This window comes from Solea solea, chromosome 2 (genome assembly GCF_958295425.1).
Source record: "Solea solea chromosome 2, fSolSol10.1, whole genome shotgun sequence".
In the NCBI taxonomy this organism is placed as follows: Eukaryota; Metazoa; Chordata; class Actinopteri; order Pleuronectiformes; family Soleidae; genus Solea; species Solea solea.
This window is the reverse complement of record NC_081135.1, coordinates 13,394,396-13,417,400: the sequence shown is the minus strand read 5'-3', so window position 1 is coordinate 13,417,400 and position 23,005 is coordinate 13,394,396. Positions and strand designations below refer to the sequence as shown.

The 23,005-nt window shown below is 39.1% G+C and overlaps 1 protein-coding gene across 2 annotated transcripts; it reads left to right on the top strand.

The window, feature by feature from the left end:
- Window positions 1-7,692: 7,692 nt before the first annotated feature.
- On the top strand, window positions 7,693-19,493 carry mmadhcb (metabolism of cobalamin associated Db). Of its 2 annotated transcripts, none has more exons than XM_058623448.1 (8): window positions 7,693-7,786; window positions 8,082-8,130; window positions 8,979-9,123; window positions 10,164-10,378; window positions 11,350-11,455; window positions 11,584-11,714; window positions 18,076-18,162; window positions 19,120-19,493. In XM_058623448.1, exons 1-8 carry the CDS (start codon window positions 7,779-7,781, stop codon window positions 19,312-19,314), a joined length of 936 nt encoding a protein of 311 aa, XP_058479431.1. In that variant the 5' UTR covers window positions 7,693-7,778; the 3' UTR covers window positions 19,315-19,493. The 2 variants fall into 2 exon arrangements, with proteins under 2 accessions (XP_058479431.1, XP_058479432.1); XM_058623449.1 differs by having other exon boundaries at window positions 7,785-7,924.
- The last annotated feature ends 3,512 nt before the right edge of the window (window positions 19,494-23,005 follow it).

The window sequence follows — 23,005 nt, the reverse complement described above, 5'->3', positions numbered from 1 at the left end:
GGTCAGACGAAGAGTATGTACCCCGTGTTGCTGCTACACGCAGACCAACGAGACGACAGCGCCACTGAGGTGCATCACTCGGGGGTCACGGAGCAGACGGCCTTGTGTGGCCTGAACACCTGATGCCTTACTTAACTGTGCTTTAGGGCGATAAATACAATGGTGTAGAGGAAATGCTGTAAACCGCCAAGGAGTTTACCATTTGTGTTATTTATACATATTCTCATTATAGTTTTGTATTTATGTTGTTTTAGAATAAAGTTTTATACAGTGACCCTTTTCTACTTGTGTTACTATGAAATCTAAAACATCACTTCAACTCACTGTATTATCAAAATACATTTTACAAAAGTATTAAGACACTATAAGCTTTAAATAACCTGATTGCATGTATTATAACTACAGCACATGTACATAGAAGCTGATATAAAAATAAATTAATCCAAATTAATAAATCATAACTATAATAATAAATAATATTTTTTTACAGACAGTTGTACTTCTGTGACCACTATACTATGTGCATGGCAGTGAGTGACCTGTCAAGAGAGCATACAAAACTGTGATTAGACATATTCAATTTTGGACAACATGTTGAGAAAAACGAATAATGTATTTCTTGTGATAAAATAACATTTGTCTTGTCAGATGAGACAATTTTACTGTGCATTTCCCTGCTAATAACAATGTGGAAGGAAATGTATCTTGCTTCAACACTTGAAATACAACCAACGCACATCAAAAATGTAAACTGCTGAAAACATTTGATAAGAGGTACAATAATCATTTACTTATCCATTTTAAATGTCTTCATACAGTTCACACAGTAGTCCCAAGTTGGCGTGGGTTGTCTGGTCTCTTTGCTAGGGAGGGACAGCCTACGTCCTGAAGACACTTTTCTCAACAATCGCCCTCTGATGTAGCCATCGTCCATCTCATCTTTGGTGCCATACAAGCTCAATTTTCGTGAAGGGTCTAACTGCAGACTGCACACAGAGGTAGAGTCACGCCCCCCAGGTAGAGATACGCCCCCTCACAGTGCAAGACACATCTACTCAACAATGATTGGGTCACAGGAGAGATCGCATCTGAAATGTGGTGACGTTCACGTAGAAGAAGAAGAAGAAGGATGAAGAGAGAGAACTCGATAGTTTGAAAACAACTGAAAACAATGTATTCTTACACAATGATGGACGAAAAGGTAAGAATGGAAAAAGAAATCAATTAGGTTTGGTTTGCTAACCAGTAATGTCTGCATGCTGTAACCATAGCGATTGTAATAGCAAGCAAGACACAGCGTCTTTTTTTTTTTTTAATTTTCAACCAAGAAACGTATAAGATAAACTACATGCTCTTTATTTGTATCTCTTTTTTAATCTTTAAATTACAAAAGCGCATTGCATTCATTTGAAACCAAAAACAAAAAAAAAACTCATGGCGGCCCCAGCAGCAGACCATCAGAAAAAATATTGTTGGCAATGCACAGAACATGTTGGAGGAAGGCAAAGCAACACTCCAAGACAACCCAGCGCCTGTCCTCAGGATCAGCTGTAAATGAAGGCACTCAGGCTGCACTGTGGTCAGTAATACATACATGTTATGACACATGCAGTATGTTTACTATGGTACTGTGTCATTCTGAATCCAACATGGATCTCTTCTGGAAGTTGTTGACATTTGCATAAGAGACTTGCTGGCACTATTACAATTGTGATGATTGTCTACAGGTGCCACCAGACACTGAAGACCATCTGTACAGTAAGATGCCTTGCATCTTACCTCCCAAAGACTTGGTTAGTCTAAGCATTTCTTTCACACATCATCAACCACACAAATCTTTTTTCTCTCAGTTTTGCTTATCTGTGTATCCATTTAGGGCAGTGATGTTACTGTGGCCAAACAAGATGACACGTCTTCAAAGACTCCTGTGCTACATAAGGAAGTGCAAATGATCAGGGAAAGAAAATGTCTTATTCAAAGTATTTAATTGCATGTATTTAGTGTTGCATATTATGCATTGTATAATTTAATTTTAGGAAAGGCCCAAGCCAAACAGCAACAACATCAGTCCAGTTGCTGGTTAATTAAGGTCATTACTCAGGATAAAGGCATGCTGCAACACCTTAAAGTGAGTTTATGCATTTATATATGAATACCCAAGCTAAGTATTATTAAAATGATGTATCCAAAGTGCAGGTGTGCTAATAGTTGGGCAGGGGAAAGTCAGTGGAGGAGATTGGGTCAACTGCTTAATGGTCCGAGTGGCAAGGCCATACAGCGATGACGCGATGCGGAGCTTGGGCTGTGGTTCTTTATCCGACCTTGGTTTTAACGAGGACCCACTTGAGTTCTCCTCCCAGAGCCACGTCCGTAGATCCCCCTACCTGCACACCCTGGATAGCAATAAACCAGAGACAGAGAGGATAAGTCACAACATAAAAACAAATGTTTACGTTTAAAGCCAACGAGAGTAAATGGGGAAAGTACATTTGTTTTTGGCATTAAGAGTGAAGTAGGCTATTAATATTATGTGTTACCTGGACAGCAATAAACCAGAGACAGAGAGCCAGAGCAGTGCAAGTCTGCTGCTTAAGTAGAGAGTGTTTCCAAGAGCTGATTCACCTGTGTCACGGTCACCACACCCCCGAGACACGCCCCCAGCACACATGCAAAAAGGAAGAGGAGGTGGGGGATATGGCTCTACCTGGTTACATTGGAAATATTACAATATCTAATATGAAATACAATTATGAAAGTTTTTTGCGTCCGTTTTTAGCTCCTCCCACTTTAATTTTTTGACGTGCATTCCATTCTGATACGTTTGCAAAAATGATGTGATTTTTGGGGTATGTTCAGGGCCTCAAAAAAGCGATTCATTTGGAGGAATAATAAGAAAAAGAAAGAACTCAGACCAGTTCTTGACCAAAATGTTGGTGTGTCTTAATCCTGAAACACATGTGTTTTATAAAGAGAGGATGTTGACGCAATGAGGAAAAACTGTTATGGTGATCTGACAAACTGATTAGAAATTGTTTTGTGGTTCATTGTGCACAAGCAGTGGTGGTTAACATGAGTTTGGGGGGCTCAAGGTAAAGGGACCAGCCCCAATGTGAATCTGCCATTTATGCATCAAAGGTCCAGTGTCCTTTGGAATGTGGGCAACACTCTTGACAACCTTTTATGAATCAATGGTGGCATTGTCCATGTTGTGTGGCTGATAGGGGCTGATAGAGAAGGCCAGCTCTGTTCTGGGATGCCCTCTTGATTCAGTGCAGGTGATGGGTGAAAGGAGGATGATGGCTAAGCTATCGTCTTTTGATGTCTCACCTTCTACAGGACACTGCACCCTCTCTGAAGAGCTCCTTCAGTGACAGGCTGCTGCACATTTGTGTGTTAAAGAAAGGTATCACAGTCTTTCCTCCCTGTTGCAGTCAGAATTTTATTTTACCGCTGCTCTGCTTTGAGCATCTAAATGTGCCGTCAGTGGGTTTACATTTGGTCAGTGGCAGGCAGGGCCAACTCTCCATGCTGTTGTCCCAGACAGCCGACAGCAGCTGGCAGTGAGTCTTTGTGACCTGTCACTACTGGAATGACAGGTCCAACCCACAAATTGATGGCCAGATTTGACTATCCTTATCTGTTCTTGCGTACCCCTCTCAGCTCAGGGCCCCCAGGCAGTTACCTAGTGTGTTAATTCTGTCCACAAGCCACATGATAGTTGGTGTTTGATTTTGGCACAGGTTGCTATCATACGTGCAGGGGTTCCATCTACTGAGTCTGATGGGTGAAAGAAGTGGTTGAATAGAAGACAAGAGAAGGATAGAGTCAAAGAAAAACAAGCTCAAGAACAAAAATCATCAATCAAATGCAGCTGACCAGTCAAACTACTGAGGCAGAAGAGAGGCTGGGAAAATGGTTGAAAACTGTGATTTGCTCTTTATTATCACTCCTCAGCCACAGAACTCTCATCACTAGAGCTCCATTACATAAGAGTCTCTGATCATGGATCAGAACCACAACTAAAGACAGCATGAAGCTCTACTTACAGAATACCACAACAACAACAACAATGCACCATCTTGCAAGTATGGATAGACACATTTGATCTAGTGTTGAATGGAGACTTTGTTCTGTAGTTTTCTTGTTTTAATAATAAACTGGTGTGAGCTGGGAAAGACAGGAAGTGATAACCTCGTTCAATAACATCAATTATAACTTCCATCACTCAGTTGAAATCATGTTGATCATGTAACATATCTGAGAAGGTTGTGATTTTTGAGGGGATACATAAATATATTATATGGAGAGTTTGGTCATAGTTTTGGATATAAAATGAATGGATCTTAAATACAAATCCGTCTTTGCCTCAGTGGTCTGATAAAAAGATCCAGTGAAAATACAAAAATTCTTCAACCATGAAGTAAAGCAAAAGTCCCAAACAAGTTAGCAAAGACAGGCAGCTCGCAGAGATGTGTACAGGGACCATGAAGGTCCTCAGAGGAATTTAGGTTATTCACAATCAGAATGTGCTATTTATGCACACAACTGTGACATAAATATAAACCTTTTACTATTTAATTAGAAATCAACTTTCTCCTGGACCTGTCCCGCTCACTTGGCCATGTGCAACCAGCAGAGGAAAGAAATATAATAATAAAATTATTTCCACTTTCCAAAAACATGAAGAGGTTTATTGACCACTCTAAACTGTCTGTAGGTGTGAGTGTGTGAGTGAAAGGTTCTTTGTCTCTATACTGTATATGTTTGTCCTGCGATGGACTGGCGATCTGTCCAGTTTAGACCTCACCATTGGCCCTGTGTCAGCTGGGATTGGTACTAGCAGCCCCGTGACCCTCGTTTGGAGGAAAAAAGCAGCAGTCAATGGATGAAGGGATTTAGTATTACCGACAGACACTACCCTTATCTAATTTGGAAAATTGAGTAGTGGCAATTCACACACTGTGTCTAAGAAATGCAAATTTACCAAAGATGCAGCTCCTGTTTCCCCCACAAGCTAAAAACACAGTTTTTACTAATTGACTTTGGTGTGGGAGAGTGAGCAGCTCACTTGAAAAAGGGTGTCTAATGGTGAGATAAAGCAGCAAACATATTTTTTAAGATATGTGTTGATTTTATTCGGTATGTCCTATTTTTATGTTGCTAAAATTGTTTAATAAGGGTAACCTCAGGCAGCCATGTTTCCTGTGCACCTCATACAACCACACTTCAAAAACCTCAACTGTCACTTTAATGCTCTTTTTGAGTTTGTTCCATCACCCGCCCTGTCCACTAGGGCGGAAAAGCCATTGCTGAATGGTTTGGCATAATTGTATATAACTCTCCCTCAAATGTACCTGAGAGAAAGAGAGAGCACTCACTGGACAAGTGGTCAGTCTTCTTGCTACGAGCCACAGACAAGGTAGATGTGGCCTCATCCCCCCCCCTTCCTTCAGGCTCCAATGCTCTGTATTATAGTTGACAGTCGCTGTAACCATCATGTGCACTCACTGACTTACAGCACATCATCCTAATGGAACCCAGAACCTCTGGAAATGACTTGCAAACATAAAGAACAGCAAATCTGGGTCACCGAACAATACAGAACATCTCATGCTGAGCAGCAAAAAGAGCAGTGCTTCACATTAACCAGTTCCCATGATGCATTACTCCCCCACCTTTTGATATGTTTCCCACATTATGTTGCAATGGGAACACTGCATCCACGTACACGGTATGTGCCGAGTTATTTTCATGAGGGATTAAGTGTGGGTGTGGTGGACTGTCACAGCAGGTCCAGAAGAAACATTTCTGACTTCAAACTGTAACCAGATGCTCCGCCGCCACACAAACACATACGGGCCAGCTCCTTTGTAATCAGAGTGAGGCAGGGTCTGTGGCCTCATGTGCCATTTGAACTACTTTCATGTATTTCAGCCACACTGAGCAATTCAAAAGTGTTTTATACACAGGCATGTAGCTTACTGAGTAACAATAATAATAATAATACGCACACAGGTTTCACCCACACAAACAACATTTATGAATCCACAGAGTTTACATTGCACTGCATACATTGCTGACGGCCCAGATGACACATATGACACAGATTGGAATCAACAAACTACTGATGTCCTCATGTCACACACCATATGCTGGGACTCTCATGATGGCTTTTTGCTTGTTAACCTTACACCACCACAGATGGCGCTGTTTTACGGTCCTGATTCAGCCCCTCACATCTCACTTTCTCGACATAAGAACAGTGAGTGGAAAGATTTGGGATTCAAGGCGTTCAAATAAATACACATGTGTGTGACTGGACACCGATGTGGTGTGTTGTATTCTGTGTCCATTGAGTTTTTTAAAGCTGCATACACAGACACAGAGCGTACACTCACTCGGATTCCAACTGAAAACGATTTGATCTTTCATTAATTTCTCTCACAAGAGGAAAGCGGATGCCATTCCTGCACTGAAGAAAGTCCCACAAACACTGTGGGCTAAACACAAATATGACGTTGGCCTAATCAAACATTGTGACCCTGTAAACATCACTCCTAAATCACATTACAGGCCATGCCAACAGCAGTATCCTCTCAAACAGGAGGCTGTTGAGGGAACCAAACCTCTGTTCAAGTCTCTGCTTGATGCAGGAATAATTGCTCCATGCAAAAACTCCGAAAATCAGAGATGAAGGACAACCCACAGAACGGCATTTTGTCCAGGATTTGCAGGCTGTGAATGCTGCAGTGCAACCACAAGCTCCATAATGTCCCAAATCCTTACACAATTTGTCACAAATTCATCCAAATGCAACTGTATTTTCAGTTTCTACATTTTTCACATTCATTTTTAAAGACAACAAAAAAAACTACTCTAACTGCAGAGCAACACATTGCAAAACACATGCATGATATAAACACATAATACATTTATACACAACACATGTAACATTGTTAAGTCCATACAAGCATGAACCAAAACATAACAAACCAAAAATATCAACTACTTTCAACCAGCCTATATTCAACAGTAGTGTATAATTCATACATCTAATCCAGTCATGGCTTTTTTGTTTTGTTTTACCACACTTACATTTTTAATGGTCTCATCCTGTCCATCATTAAACCACAGCACAGGATGACGTTTGGAAGTTATAACATCTTGCCATCTAGTGGCCGTGTTGAGAATTACACTATAGAGGAAGTTGCAGACTAGTAATTTATATAAGAAAAAACAGATTTTCTTTTTATAGACTTGTATTATCACTACGGTGGCCCTGAAGTGCAAATCACCACAACAAATAGGAAAACACAACAACATTAACTGAAAACACAACAAAAACAGTATGTACAATAACACAATTCTCATAAAGTCTTATAATACATCCATGGTCAATTTCAAGAGAAAACAATCAATAAATAAATTAGCAGATCAATTCCTGGTGTACAGTATATTTTAAATGAATAAACGAAACAAATAGAAACACATTCCACAATACACAGTGCATATTATAAAATATACACGCAAATAACTGAAAATACACAAAAATAAATTTGAGTCATGATTCATTTTTGTTAGATCAACATATTTGACATTAAATATACATTTTTTAAAAGGTTAAGATTGTAGTGTGTCCATTTGTTTGGGTGAATTTGACAATATTTCATATTCTAGGTCTGACAGCAGCTCCTCGTACTCCGGACCAGCAGGGGCGCAGTGCGCTCTCTTGTCCACCCAGGAAAGAGACGGATGCACGTTATTACTGCGCAGACTCGATGTCAAGGTGAGTTTGTTTGCCATGGAATAATAATGGAGCAGTTGGTGGATTGTTTCTGTTCTTCCGTGTGTTTGTTGTGACGAAGCTGCTGTTGCGTTTAAACTGAGTCTCAGTATTACGACGAGTAAAAGCTCACCACTTCGGGTAGGTTCCCTGCTCTTTCGAATTAACGCTGAGGTTACAAACACGACAATACCCCGTCACATTCAGACCAGTGTACACAGTGAAGTGTCTCGGTTATTAAGGGTTAACACCAGACGTTGGAAAAAGCTCCTGACTGCTTCACTATCCTCTCACACAGGAACACAACTGCACCTGCCGAACCACAGAGACACAACACGATGGCCGGCGTAAGTAAAGTGTGGGATGTGTTTACTTTTAAGTTATTCATTCATTGATTACTAAATACTACGAAGATGATTGATAAATCCGTTGTTTGTTTAGAATTACATTTGGTTCCCACGGTTCCAATTTGCATAAACATCACTAATTTATGTTGCATGATACACGTGTTACATATCATAGGCATTATGTTCACTTTCGAGTGAAGTTAGCAAACTCTAACAGGATGCTAAGCTGCAGAAATGCCAGGCAAGTGCATTTTCAATAATGTGTGGCTTTCAAATGACAACTGGCTAAAAAGGGAGACAGAGTCAACTGTTGATGCTGAGATATTATATTCCAAGTTCCATGTCACATTTTTGTTACAATGCCGAAGTAAGAGCATCATTTCTGAGCCCTAATGTCACTATAGGGGCCAATTTTTATTAAACCACTAAAATTTATGGCAGTAACGGAATTATATATATTTTTCAGTGTTTAAAATATTGGGAATAGTGATTTCTTTATGGTTTCTTTGCTCTGTCTAACAAAAAAAATATCATTAAAACTGACAACATCATTATTTCGAGGTTTGGAAAATGCTCATCATAATTTTTCAACAGTTGATTATTTTATTAACTATTAATCCTAGTTCCTATAAGAGAAAGTATGTTCCTCAGCCATAAAATGTACAGATTACTTGAAACAAAAATCTTTGACAGAAAATTAGTTCCACGACTATTGAACACAAAGTTGTTTTCAAAGTTCCACTGAACTATTTTGTCAATTCTAAATGCACCACTCGGTAAACGCGGTGTAATTGGCACTTTTGTGTGTGTGTGTGCACGTTGTTGTCTCATGGTCTTGTTGTGTTCAGGTGCTGTGCCGCAGCGCACGGCTGGTCACGTACCTCCCTGGTTTGCATGTCCTGGTGAGTCGAGTGACTGGAGCCAGAGCCTTCTCTGCTGCAGGATCGTCAGGCTCTGATGAACCCCACGTAGCCGTCAATCCACCTGACATAGGTATGTCATACATGTTTCTTGTTCTGGGGTTTCAATATTCATTAGCTGGAGCTGAATTTAAACGATAGAAATCAATGGGACAGTGCTAAAATCTTCCAAGGCGGCTCATTTTCCTACCAAAATGTTAGAATTTCTTCCTTGGGCTATTACTTACATCCCCAGAAAATGTAAGCACATTTTTTTTCAGTTATACTCCTAAACAAATGCCAGCAAGAACATACCTGACTCAGTTTTGAGCATGGACTAAAGGCTTGAAAGAACTTGAGATAGCTGTTTCTCTTTCTGTGATGCACTGGTTTTGTTGTGGAACAAAAAAGCTTAATCCTGAAAATTAATTACCGCAAAAACACTCCAGATGTTCTGTTCCATAAGAGCTAATCCAAACTACTGTAATCATCCCTTAGTGGTAGCGAATGTTCAAAACCGAATATGGCCATTTATAGCTGCATTTTATTCGATCCATGTCTTTATCCCATTTATGCCACTTTCTCTTAGTACATGTTCTCATTTCTCATCTGTAAAATGTAACTATCCATATATTTGATGTCTTCAACACTCATTTTCCAATCATGAATAAGTGTGATGATGATTTTCTAGTAATTTAAATTCTATGATTTAATGTAGCTTCGATATGGATTGGCTTGTTTCCAGCAATCCCACTGACTAACAGCCAGCAGGTCAGGTTCACAGAGAGTATGTTACCATAGTAACTGACTCTCAATTCTCGCAGGGTTAACAAACTGAGTTTTCACTATACCTGCTCTCTGTAATAGAGTTAGAATTAGTATTTTTTTGCACACGCACCATTAGTGATAGTGAATTAGACCTCTGCATTAAACCCATCCTTTTTACACACCAGTAGTGAACACTCACAAGCTCCTGGGATTTGAACCGACGACCCTCTGGTTACATACCCAATTCCTTTTCTCTTGGCCATGGGCTGCCCATAATAGGGTTACAGTCTGTGAAATGAAAAAAGCCTTTTATTTGAAACATGAGTTTCATGCGTCATGTATCTCTCTTGTCCCTCACTGGTTCAGGACTGCGGACAGTGTGGCCTGATGAGAACATGGGGCCTTTTGGGCCCCAGGACCAACGTTTCCAGCTACCTGGTATTGTGGGTTTTGACCACCACCTCGAGGGACTAAGAAAGCAGAAGCAGAGCCTGCCCCACAACATGCTCCCTGACGTGCTGTCTTCCCTGTCCAGTAGTGAAAGACATGAGTTCATACTGGCCCAGGTCATCGGAGATTTTGTAAGTGTGATGTTTTGAACAAGAGTATTTCTGATGACGTGAAGACAAAAAAACAATGGAGCATGCATCTGACCTCATCATATCTGACCTCATCATGCTCTCCCTGTTAAGTAAGATGAAGAGAAGTCACTCAGGAAGTTCAAGATATAAGGATACTGCAGGTCAGGAATATTGCCCACTCCACCTGTTTCCACACTCATTTCGTGATACATCAGTTGATCTCTGTGGATTTAAAGTGACACTTAACTCTGACAGGTTGAATGCAACACCGGTCCCATTCATTTTTGCTGCATCTTTGACTGCCATGATGAGTAACGTGACGTCTACAGTATATGTAATAGTAATAATAACAGTACTTCACACTGTATTAGCAGTTACATGAGAATATCTGGTGAAATCAGTTTAACCACAGAGACAAAGAGAGAGAAAAAAACTTTTATAACAAATTTAGCGACAGCTGATGGGTCATTCCATCGCAATTACAACTCACAGTGGCAGAGGAAATGCTTCCACCATTTTGGCCTGAGAGTGTCTTTTGTAAATCCCTAGTAGAAACGTCTAAACAACAAAGTGCTTGTACATAATGGGTTACAGATTATCAGTGATCCCACTTTAGTTTCTGTTCCTCTGAAGTTATCAGTCCCAAATGGTGCCAACTCCACTGCAGTGCGATCTACCAGTGGTTGCTAAAAAAAAAAAGGTTTATTTTTTTTACTTCTATACTCTTTGGTGGCCCCATGTTTAACCCTTGTGTGGTGTTCATAATAGTTCTGTGTTCAGCCGCTGCATTATTGGGCTTTTAAATAAGTACAATAGTAACAATTTATGTTAAAGTACTTTAAAAACTTTTATTAGGTGAAAAAATTGTAATTAGCATATTTCTTTTAGCAAATATTGAAATGGGTCCCACTGACCTGAACCCCAAACAAAGGTTAAACTGAAGTATTTATGTGTGTGTGTTTGTGTGTCAGGAAATAGACCCAGACTCTTCCCAGAGTGTCAGCAGAGCTGAACAGTACTTTGATGAATCCAGAGTGGAGTGTGCCATCCAGTCCTGTCCTGAGCTGCTACAGAAAGGTACAAAACTGATGTTACATCCATTTACTTTCACTTGATCGGACCTTTGGGTCTACCAGAACAGCAACAGCTGATCTCTTTCCCTCTTTGATGTTTGTGTGTGCTTCTTCTAATGATGTGATGAACAGACTTCCAGTCCATGTTTCCCGAGGCTCCTTCCTCTGGGATGATGGTGGTCACAGTGACCCAGAGGACCAAGAGCGACATGACAGCATGGAGTGCTGAGGTGGAAGACGAGAGAGAGAAGATGCTTAGCAAGGTGAGCTGCTGTCGGTATCGTGATAGATGTCTGATAGATAGATAGATAGATAGATAGATAGATAGATAGATAGATAGATAGATAGATAGATAGATAGATAGATGTCTGATGCTGCTGCAGAACAGCTGGTTCCTCCTGTATAATAGTTCTTACTGTTGTTCAAGTTATAATTGAAAAAAAAAAAAAAAAAGGGTGACGTAAAAATTAGATTTTCTGTATTAGGGGTGTCACAATCCTGATTGTAAATCAAAAATTGATCGTAACAATGTTATGATCTCGACCTTCGAGAGGTCGCAAAGGTGGAATTGATTGAGGAAAAAAAACAGTGTTTGTAGCCTTGTAGCACGGACTACACAGTTAAGTTGCATTTCCACTAACTCTGCTGAGGTTCTGGCGTGCCTGCGTGTGTGTGTGCGTGTGTGACGAAGTCACAGCAGTTTAATGCAGTGATGACTCCGCCCACGTTGAGTAGGTTATTTTTTTGGTAGTGGAAACGCAACCTAAACTGTGCCGAGGCCAGCCGGGACTTTAGTGGAAAAGGGCCATATAATCACCAGTGTGGAAACATTCCCCTCCACATGCATCATAACTACGAAAACAACTCTGTTAACACAGGCAACTCTTAAACTTTTGCTAAAGTGATAACTAATGTTATAGGTGTGTTTGTAGCGTCAGACATGCAACCTTATTCAGTGGTGGAAAACCCTGGATTTAAACATTTAATTAGTGTATTATAACCATGTTATGAAATGCCAAGCAGGTCGCATCTTACTACAAAAGTGTTGCCTTCCATTTATGATTTTGTTATTGGAGGTCAGTGCAGTGCAGACTTAGTGGCCTTAACAACAGACTGATGGATTTTTCAGAGCAACACAGAGCTATGTGACTTCTGTTCTTTTTACAGTTAGTTTCAAATTGATTGGTTGGTTACATTCATATTGTTAATAAATTATTTAAAAGGACTTAGTGTGGTACATTGAAAACAAATGATGGACATTATATCACTCATGACACCATGTAGAAAATCAAAATGGAAATTAAAAAAACTTCATGCGTTAGCATGACATCAAACCAATGACCCTAGACCAAACCGATTTTAGACAAATCTAAAAATGGCAGACCCATCTGTGCTAAAAGGGAGAAAAGAAATTGAGTATCAAATTGACGCATGACCTTAAAATCACAACTCAAGGATTTGGAGAATCGTGACACTTATTATTTATAATGTGCCTGTGAGGCCTTGAAAAGCACTGTAGAGAGAACTATGTGTTAACATGAGGGGAAAGTGTGTATTTTAATATTTTCCTGAAAAGGTTAGTGAATTGTATTTGTAAGCAGCCTTAAATCTGTTACCCTGGATGTGCTTTTGGGACAAAACAAGCTTGATGCCGTCTGAGTTTGTGAATGGAACTATGGTTGAGAGGTAAAAAGACTCACAAAATTGAAATTGTGCTAGCTAGCTTAAATTTAGCATATCTGATTTACCAGCTATCTAGCTGCTGTAGCACATTGTTATTCAATAGTTGCTAGTTAAACTTAAACACTAGAGATCAACTATCTACCTCATAATGTCATCAAAACTGACTAGAATTTATTAAGTCCTTGGGTTCAAATGAGTGGTTTCAATAGTTCAGGTTTCTAGAAATCATCTGTGATGTCATGTGCAGGGTTGCCAGGTCTGACTCAGTTTCCAGCCCAAACACAACATAAAACCCACCCAACTCTAGAAACTCAAACCGTAAAACTATTATCTGTGTAAATAAAGAACACGTCATAAGCACACAAAACCATACAACTGCACTAAATAACCAAAGAAAAAAGGTAACGCTAACCCCCCCCAAAGAGTGCAATCAGACAACCAATTTGCCAACAATGATTACCTTCCTAATCATGGTATCATAGCAACCACAAAAACGTTATCCAATACCAACATGTGACATTGTGAGCAACCAAACACCTCAATCCAAGTTACTGTAAAATGATGCTGGCGGGCTCTCACTAGCCTTGCTCTCTCTCGCTCTCACATACACAGACACAAATCCACACAGTGACACACATACACCCACACGCAGTGTAGATCTATAAAGCATTTCTCTTTTCGGCCTCGACAATTAGGTCAATCACACGCAACAAGACCTATGTTTTTTTTGGCATGTTGCTGTTGCTCCAAGATTGAGAGGAGGTGCACGACGCACCTCAGTGTAGCTTGGTTGAACTCTTAACCCCATTAGGGGTGCTTACGATTTGACAGTGACCAATAGCATTTCATAGTGACAGTAAATTTACCAATGACTTTCACTGATGATGATGTCATGTTGAGCAGATTCTCTGACATTTCAAAATAAATGAATTAATAATACGAGTGAGAGGACACACCGGTTTATTTAAATGTCTAAGTTTTTACTTTTTGGCCATAAAATGGCAACCTTTTTGTTAATATTTTCTCTGGAATATTTTCTAAAAACCTGCAATTTTATCAACCTGCTCAATGCTTTTTCCAGCCCAATCTGTCAACCTTGTACGTGGTGTATGGAATTAGATTTGTAGTTAGATTCGCAAAGAACATGTTTATTTTCCAACAATGAAATACAATATTTTTGAATGATTAAATAGATATTTTATTTGCTCCTCTAAAAGTGTTGTTTGCTTTGTGAAAAGTGTTGCTTTAAAAAATATTGACACAAATTTAATTCTATTGTAGCGTGGCCTCAATAGCCCTGCAGTAAGTAGTGTGTTTTGTGCCTGTGATTGAGGAGTAGCATTGATAATCAACTTTATTTGCATCATATCTGATTGTTTTAGCCAAGATTACGCTACAATATATTATTTACCAACTATATTTAACTTCCCACCCTTCAATATATAAATGTTTTAGTTAATTCCCATGTAAAGTTTCCACTTTTGAATATTCCCAGAATTATGCCACACTATCAATCAGTCAATCAATCAATGCAGTAAGAATGCTAAAAATGCTATACATGGAATTCATGAAGCATCACACAAAAGAAAAGGAGGATAAATATAAAAAATACAAAAACAATTATCACTTGCTGTAAAAATACACAGTGCCTTGTGAAAGTATCCGGCCCCCTTGAACTTTTCAACCTTTTGCCACATTTGAGGCTTCAAACATAAAGATGTAAAATTGAAATTTTTGTCAAGAATCAACAACAAGTGGGACACAATCGTGAAGTGGAACCAAATTTATTGGATAATTTAAACTTTTTTAACAAATGAAAAACTGAAAAGTGGGGCGTGCAATATTATTCGGCCCCCTTGCGTTAATACTTTGTAGCGCCACCTTTTGCTGCAATTACAGCTGCAAGTCGCTTGGGATATGTCTCAATCAATTTTGCACATCGAGAGACTGGAATTCTTGCCCATTCTTCCTTGCAAAACAGCTCGAGCTCAGTGAGGTTGGATGGAGAGCGTTTGTGAACAGCAGTCTTCAGCTCTTTCCACAGATTCTCGATTGGATTCAGGTCTGGACTTCGACTGGGCCATTCTAACACCTGGATACGTTTATTTGTGAACCATTCCATTGTAGATTTGGCTTCATGTTTAGGATCATTGTCCTGTTGGAAGATAAATCTCCGTCCCAGTCTTAGGTCTTTTGCAGACTCCAATAGGTTTTCTTCCAGAATGGTCCTGTATTTGGCTCCATCCATCTTCCCATCAATTTTAACCATCTTCCCTGTCCCTGCTGAAGAAAAGCAGGCCCAAACCATGATGCTGCCACCACCATGTTTGACAGTGGGGATGGTGTGTTCAGGGTAATGAGCTGTGTTGCTTTTACGCCAAACATATCGTTTTGCATTGTGGCCAAAAAGTTCAATTTTGGTTTCATCTGACCAGAGCACCTTCTTCCACATGTTTGGTGTGTCCCCCAGGTGGCTTGTGGCAAACATTAAACAAGACTTTTTATGGATTTCTTTGAGAAATGGCTTTCTTCTTGCCACTCTTCCATAAAGGCCAGATTTGTGCAGTGTACGACTGATTGTTGTCCTATGGACAGACTCTCCCACCTCAGCTGTAGATCTCTGCAGTTCATCCAGAGTGATCATGGGCCTCTTGGCTGCATCTCTGATCAGTCTTCTCCTTGTTCGAGATGAAAGTTTGGAGGGACGGCCGGGTCTTGGTAGATTTGCAGTGGTCTGATACTCCTTCCATTTCAATATGATTGCTTGCACAGTGCTCCTTGCAATGTTTAAAGCTTGGGAAATCTTTTTGTATCCAAATCCAGCTTTAAACTTCTCCACAACAGTATCTCGGACCTGCCTGGTGTGTTCCTTGGTCTGCGTGATGCTCTCTGCGCTTTAAACAGAATCCTGAGACTATCACAGAGCAGGTGCATTTATACAGAGACCTGATTACACACAGGTGGATTCTATTTATCATCATCAGTCATTTAGGACAACATTGGATCATTCAGAGATCCTCACTGAACTTCTGGAGTGAGTTTGCTGCACTGAAAGTAAAGGGGCCGAATAATATTGCACGCCCCACTTTTCAGTTTTTTATTTGTTAAAAAAGTATAAATTATCCAATGAATTTCGTTCCACTTCACGATTGTGTCCCACTTGTTGTTGATTCTTGACAAAAAATTTAAATTTTATATCTTTATGTTTGAAGCCTCAAATGTGGCAAAAGGTTGAAAAGTTCAAGGGGGCCGGATACTTTCACAAGGCACTGTGTATATATATATAAAAAATGAAGGAAACTTGTATGTGCTTCATGAATTGATTAAAAATTGCAGAAATACACATTTCCCATCATATATTGTTAAAACTTAAAATATTGAGAACATGGTTAATGAGTTCAGTGTGTTAATGTAGGCCCAAATCTGGCATCAGATATAATCTGAAGTACTATACTTTCAACAACTGCAACTCGATGTTCCTTAGATGTGTTTGTAGGAGTGATGTTTAAGAAGTAGTGAGAAGGCTTAAGAATAAAAAATCTAAAGATTGTAATGATGTTGATATGTCTCTCATAAAAGAAATCATTGATTGTGTCCTGGAACCGTTTACTTGGATTTTCTTTACACAGCTAAAGTGATAAACAAACAGTATCACATTACTGTGAAATGCGAACACTATGGTATAAGATGTGTTGCACAAGATTGGTTAACAAGTTATTTAAATAATAGATTTCAATATGTCCAAATTATTGGTACTGAATCATGTTTGAGTTACCTGTGGAGTGCCAATACTATTTTATAAAATATGGTTTGACTACAATAGGTTATTGTTAAATGAAAGTAAAACAAAATTTAGGATTTTTGATGCCACCAGGACCAACTTTGACATAAAGTTGAGTTTAAAGAGTCTTTGAAAAACAGCCGAAAAAGTTTGAAACGTAAGATAACTACAGCTTAAAATGCGAATCGAAAGTCCAGTACTTTAATTTTAAATGTTTTGGGTAATTGTGACTGGAAATTTCACAATGGTCACACTCTTAGCTACAGACTACACTCTACAGCAGCGGTGTTAAACGTACGGCCCACGGTTCAAAACTGGCCCACCAGTACAAATACTTTGATACTGTTACTATTACTTACAAAATGTGCATATCTGTACTATATATTTCTAGCGACTTTTTACTTTTACTCCAAATAGGGTTAGAATACACAACTAGAGGTATGGTGGTCTGCATGAGAAGGGTGGCCTGGAATGGCATCAAATTCCCAGCCTGAATTATTGTCCCAGTCCGCCACTGCTACCAAATAAAATCAGAAGAAGAAGAGTTGGTATTATGATCTGTGTGTATACCGATCTTTTCTTGTCTTGATGAACTGTTTTACGCTACACTTTTCACCCATTTACACCCTTCAACATGTTTTGCTCAAGGACACATATAGACAGGCAGAGCCAGGAATTGAACCCACAACTTTCCAGTTGAAAGACAACTTACCCTACCACTGAGCCACTATGGCTCCTAACGCCTCACTTGATACATTTTATATCAGTAAATGACTTTTACTTAAGTAATATTATAAAAAAAAATTACTTCAGCTAATACCAAACTAATTTTCTGGTAACATACTTGTATCCCTATCTTTAGGGTACTTTATACAAGTCTGGTAAACGGTACTATTGCTGAAATTGCACTTATTTTTCCTCAGGAAATTTGAGGTTTGTTCATTTGTTTTGTAAAAAGATACTTCATTAAAGTTATTAGCCCACTTGAGATCAAAATTGTGCCGTTTGTGGCCCCCGGAATAAAATGAGTTTGACACCCCTGCGATACAGAGTATAGTCTGCTTTGTTACCAAGTGTATCTTATATTCCTTACAGTGTTATTGTTTGTAATGAGCGCTTATGACATAATGATCCCTTACTGACAAAAGTTGTCCCTGCAGTTTATTGAAGGAGCCCAGGAGATCTGCTGCGCTCTGCAGAGAGAAGGATTCTGGGCAGACTTCGTCGACCCGTCCTCAGGCCTGGCGGTAAGAAAATACCCATTTTCACTTACTGAACAGTTCAAGAGGGAGAGTGTTTGAAAGTAGGGCTGGGTAATATAGCAATATAATATCTATATGGTGACATGAGACAAGATATGGTCTTAGATTTTGGGTATCATTTTAAAAGCTAGTGCATTGATGATCATTATATTTATTGTAAAGTATAAATACATGGAATTGACAGAATTATATTTGGAAAAAAGTCTCTTAATAACACTTGTTTAATTTTAAGCCTATTAATTTGTGCTACAGAAGAATTTGACCGTATTTATACCGTAGATTTATACCGGCTTATACAACGGTGCGGCTAATTTATAGGTTTTTACTGGCTAACGGCAGGTGCACTCAATAGGCCGAAATTTATGGTAGTCAATTTCCCTATTTCTAAAGCGGAATTCCTGTTTTTATCGATTTGGGCCGTACGTTTATGAATGTGGGTGTGTATGTGAATAGTACTTCCAAAAAGATTCATAATTGGCCCAGTACTTCGCCTCATGCGGCAGCTGTGACAGGCAGCGATGGCTGCAGTGTAATTTTACAGGGCAATCGCGCCATTCTGAGTTATATCCATAAAAAGTGCTTGTTTTTGCCAATAAATGGCTTGGATTGTTATTTTAACAGTCTGGCAACATTACCGGAGCAGTAGTGTCACTCGGAGTACTCACTCCTCCGTCTTAAAATCAATTCTAAAATGAACAGGGAGCCAGTGACGAGCAGCCAGGACTGAAAAACCTGAACTATCCCTTTAAAGTTGCCCTATTGTACAGGTTTCGACAGTCACTGCTTTCTTGAACCAGCATTTGTTTTCTCATTGAGCTGTAGGTTGCATACAGCACATTACCATGAGGGACCTGTGAACTGATGTGATCCTACCATGAATTCACCTTGAGAAGCTTTGTTTAAACATTTAAATGTGTCTAAACTCTGTGTGTTCCTCTCCAGTTCTTTGGCTCGTACACCAACAACACACTGTTCGAGACAGATGACCGGTATCGTCACCTGGGCTTCCAGATCGAGGACCTGGGCTGCTGCAGGGTGATCAGACACTCTTTGTGGGGAACGCATGTTTTCGTGGGGACAATATTCACAGATGCACCACCCAGCAGCCCCGTCATGAAGAAGCTGCAGGGCAGCTGAGCAGGAACTCGGTGACATTTGGTGATTGTATTCAATATTAACGTAATTCTTCAAGAACATCAGTAACTGACTCCTCAGTGTTTCTACCTACATGCCATGTATGTATAAAGGCTGGCTCATATAGATTTGTATTTATAGATTCAGATGTGATAAGTAAATGCTGCTGTAATCACAATAAAGTGATTGTGTGTTTCTTTTGAGATCACACACACGCACTCACTCACTACACAAGTTTCTGTAATTGCTCTCAATAAATTAAAATGAAACACATGTGTTCAATAACTAGAAGTTATTTATCTCTTTTAACCAAAATAAGCCATTTAAATCATATATGGTCGACAATCTACAGGTTAATATGCGATACATCATCACAAGCTCAGATGGCTTTAGATCACATGACCTGACGTAGCCTAGCTAGCAAGACCTGTGCAGTGTCGGCCCTTGCTTCAAATCAGCCAAAGAGAAACTCTCTGGGGCCCTGAACTTCAGGCCCCACTGCCGAAACTGAAGTGTGCGCTTCACATGCACATGCACATGCACATGCACATGCAGCAGTTCACCAGTCCACAGCGCTGCAGAGCGGAAACGGAGGAGGCGCAGCATCAGGCACAACAAACTGTTCACACACAACTACACTACTTAAAGTGTCTGCAGAGGAAGTTGCGTTCATCAAATGAAAACTGTGGACATTTCATTGGGGACAAAGTTGAATTTATTATTAACTTGTGCTCAATGACATTTTTGACACAGGAAAGCCTATAAAAGCTTATAATCCTCCCCTGCACAGCAGCGCCCTCTGGTGGGGCCCCTAATGCAGATGCCATTGCAATTGACCATTTAAGGACAAGGAGTGTCGTCTCTGTTATGATACTGTTTACTTGACTTGTTTGTGAAAAACATGCGTTTAAGCGTGGATTCACACCAGCCCTTCTAAATCGAATCCTATTTTGTTTGCTCGGAAAGTCCGGTTGGTTTGGTTTGGTGTGAATGTGCAACCGCAACAAAGAAGCGAACTCTGGTCCACCTAAAAACGTAGGTTTCGGTTGACTCCAAGTGAACCAAATGCAGGAAGGACAATACAACGCAGGGCATTGTGGGTAAACACAACCAAAACATACGCACATGTAGAACGATAGCCAGGAGAAATGTCAGAGTCCATTGTTGCTGCGTATATATTATTATATGTTTTTATTAAAGTATCTTCAATTTACAAACATGTACAGAACACTTTGTGAATAAAATATAGAAAATGGTGAATTGGCTTCCAAGACAAAGGAGAAACAGAATACAACAAAAAGAAATGAAAACAAAGTGAGGGTTTTATTCCAAAAGGGTAAACAAGTCCAGTAAAGAAAAGAGTCTCTGGGCATTATTGTTGTTGATGACCCTAACCCATGAGGTATTTGCATCCATGAATAGTAATTCTTGAAGCAGCGCCACCTCAGGTGAGTAGGGGAATATGTTATTCAAAAGGTTTGGTTCGTTTCTGAAGTGCAGTGTGACAGCAAACTCGCACCGGCTGAATGTTGCAACCTCCCAGTTGAACCGAGTCCCCAATCGTACCGAATCTAGCGGACTGTTAGGTGTGACCTAACAGATGTTTCAGTGCCTTTGTCAGACTGAAGCAACTCCAAATTTATATCTGAATTTCTAACCTACAACAGATCTCTGAGATCTCAGAACATACAGGAAAGTGAAAATGTGTCACAATAATGAACCATAAAGCCAACCATGTGAGATGCTTCTGCCACCTGCTGGTGTTACAGTGTAATGTCGATTTACCAGCATGTAATGAGAAGAGTCCTCATCAGGACCTGTAATAGCCTTTATACCCCGTTAAATATCATAAATAAAATATTTGATATATTGATTGATGTAATTATATCGGGAAAAATATGTAACACTCATTTTAAGCCTAATTTTTAGTGTTATAGCAGAATTTTACAACATTTATAGTTAATTTCGTTTTACATTAAAAGCCAAAGAAACAAACTAGGTATAATCTGGAGTAAAAAAGGTAGTAACTGTATTTTCAGTTACATGATAAACAGTAATTCATTTGAGAGTGTATTTACAATGTATGTCACTCCTTTTAGAGGCACAAACATCACAAAAGAAAACCTTTCATATGTTTTGAGAAACAACCTGTGTGCAGCTTTATATTTGCTTTATATTTTTATGTGTCTTACCCAAGGACACATCCACATATAGACTAGCCAAGCCAGGAATCAAACCTTCAAGTTGAAAGACCACGAGCCTTCATGTCTTGGATCTACCACTGCACCAATAAGAGGTATTTTGTTGTGATGCACTAACTAGGTCGGTGTTACTTCTGTTTGTTTAAATTACAATATTTCATTTTGTCCTCAGAATGTTTGATTTTGTTGAGGACACTGAAGATAAATTTCATTTGCAGTACCTTATTTTAGCCTTTTCACATTGTCCTTTGATGGGCATAACCAATTTTATCAATCTGTTAAGACAATAATAATGTTAATAATAATAATAATAATAATAATAATGATAATACTAATAATACAATCCCATTAGCATATTTTGCCAATGTTCTCTTTTAGACAAAACAATATTTTGTAACGCAACTTACTTTTACTTTTATTATTACTTTTATTTGCATTATTCTTATTCTTATTCTTTTATTCGTTTAATGTAATATATTTGTTATTGTGTGCATTTTGTTAATCAGACTTGAAATTAATCTTTTCTCATAATTCTTTTTGTCGGTTTTGCACACTCTCCAAGGACTTTGGCTACTGTTGGAACACTGCTGTCTCCTTTGTTTTTGTTGTTGTTTTTTGGTTATATGGAGACTTTGGTATATTGCTCGTGCTCTTAAACAGGCTTTACGTAGATCAGAAAGAAAATGGCGTTCCAATAACCTAGAGGAATTTCATATAGCCTAGAAAGCTGGTTTTGTAGCTTACAAAAAGGCCCCACATAAAGCTAGAGCTGCCTATTATTCTTTTTATTGAAGAAAATAAGAATAATCACAGGTTTCTTTTCAGCACTGTAGCCAGGCTGACACAGAGCCACAGCTCCACTGAACCATCTATTCCTTTAACACTGAGCAGTGATGACTTTATGAACTTTTTTGTGAATAAAATCAAAATCAATTGATCATCTCCTCCCTCATATTGGGACTGACTCATCTTTTAGCACAAGAGCTTTAGAAGCACCAGGTGCACAGTTAGACAGTTTCTCCCCTATAGATCTTCCTTATAGAGTTCAAACCATCAACCTGTCAGTTAGATCACATCCCCCTAAACTGTTCAAAGATGTGTTACCTTTAATTAACAGCTCTATATTAACTCAAAGTAATCTATCCTTATTAACTGGATATGTGCCCCAAACTTTTAAAGTAGCAGTTATTAAACCCCTTCTCAAAAAAGCGACCCTTGACCCAGATATCAAGGGTCGCTAATTACCGACCTCAAATCTTCCCTTTGTTTCTAAAATCTTAGAAAAGGCAGTTGCTAATCAATTATGTGAATATGTGCACATCTATGGACTGTTTGAAGATTTTTAAGTCAGGTTTTAAATTACATCATAGCACAGAAACAGCACTAGTTAAAATTAGTAACAACCTTCTCTTGGCCTCAGATAATGGTCTAGTTTCTTTACTTGTCCTGTTAGATCTTATTGCTGCATTTGAGACCATTGATCATAATATTCT

What these genes read in the sequence shown, in the direction of transcription:
- mmadhcb (XM_058623448.1), top strand. An exon ending in TCCTGAGCTGCTACAGAAAG is followed by an intron (nt 11,456 to 11,583) that starts GTACAAAACTGA and finishes TGTGATGAACAG; the next exon opens with ACTTCCAGTCCATGTTTCCC. An exon ending in GAGAGAAGATGCTTAGCAAG is followed by an intron (nt 11,715 to 18,075) that starts GTGAGCTGCTGT and finishes TTGTCCCTGCAG; the next exon opens with TTTATTGAAGGAGCCCAGGA.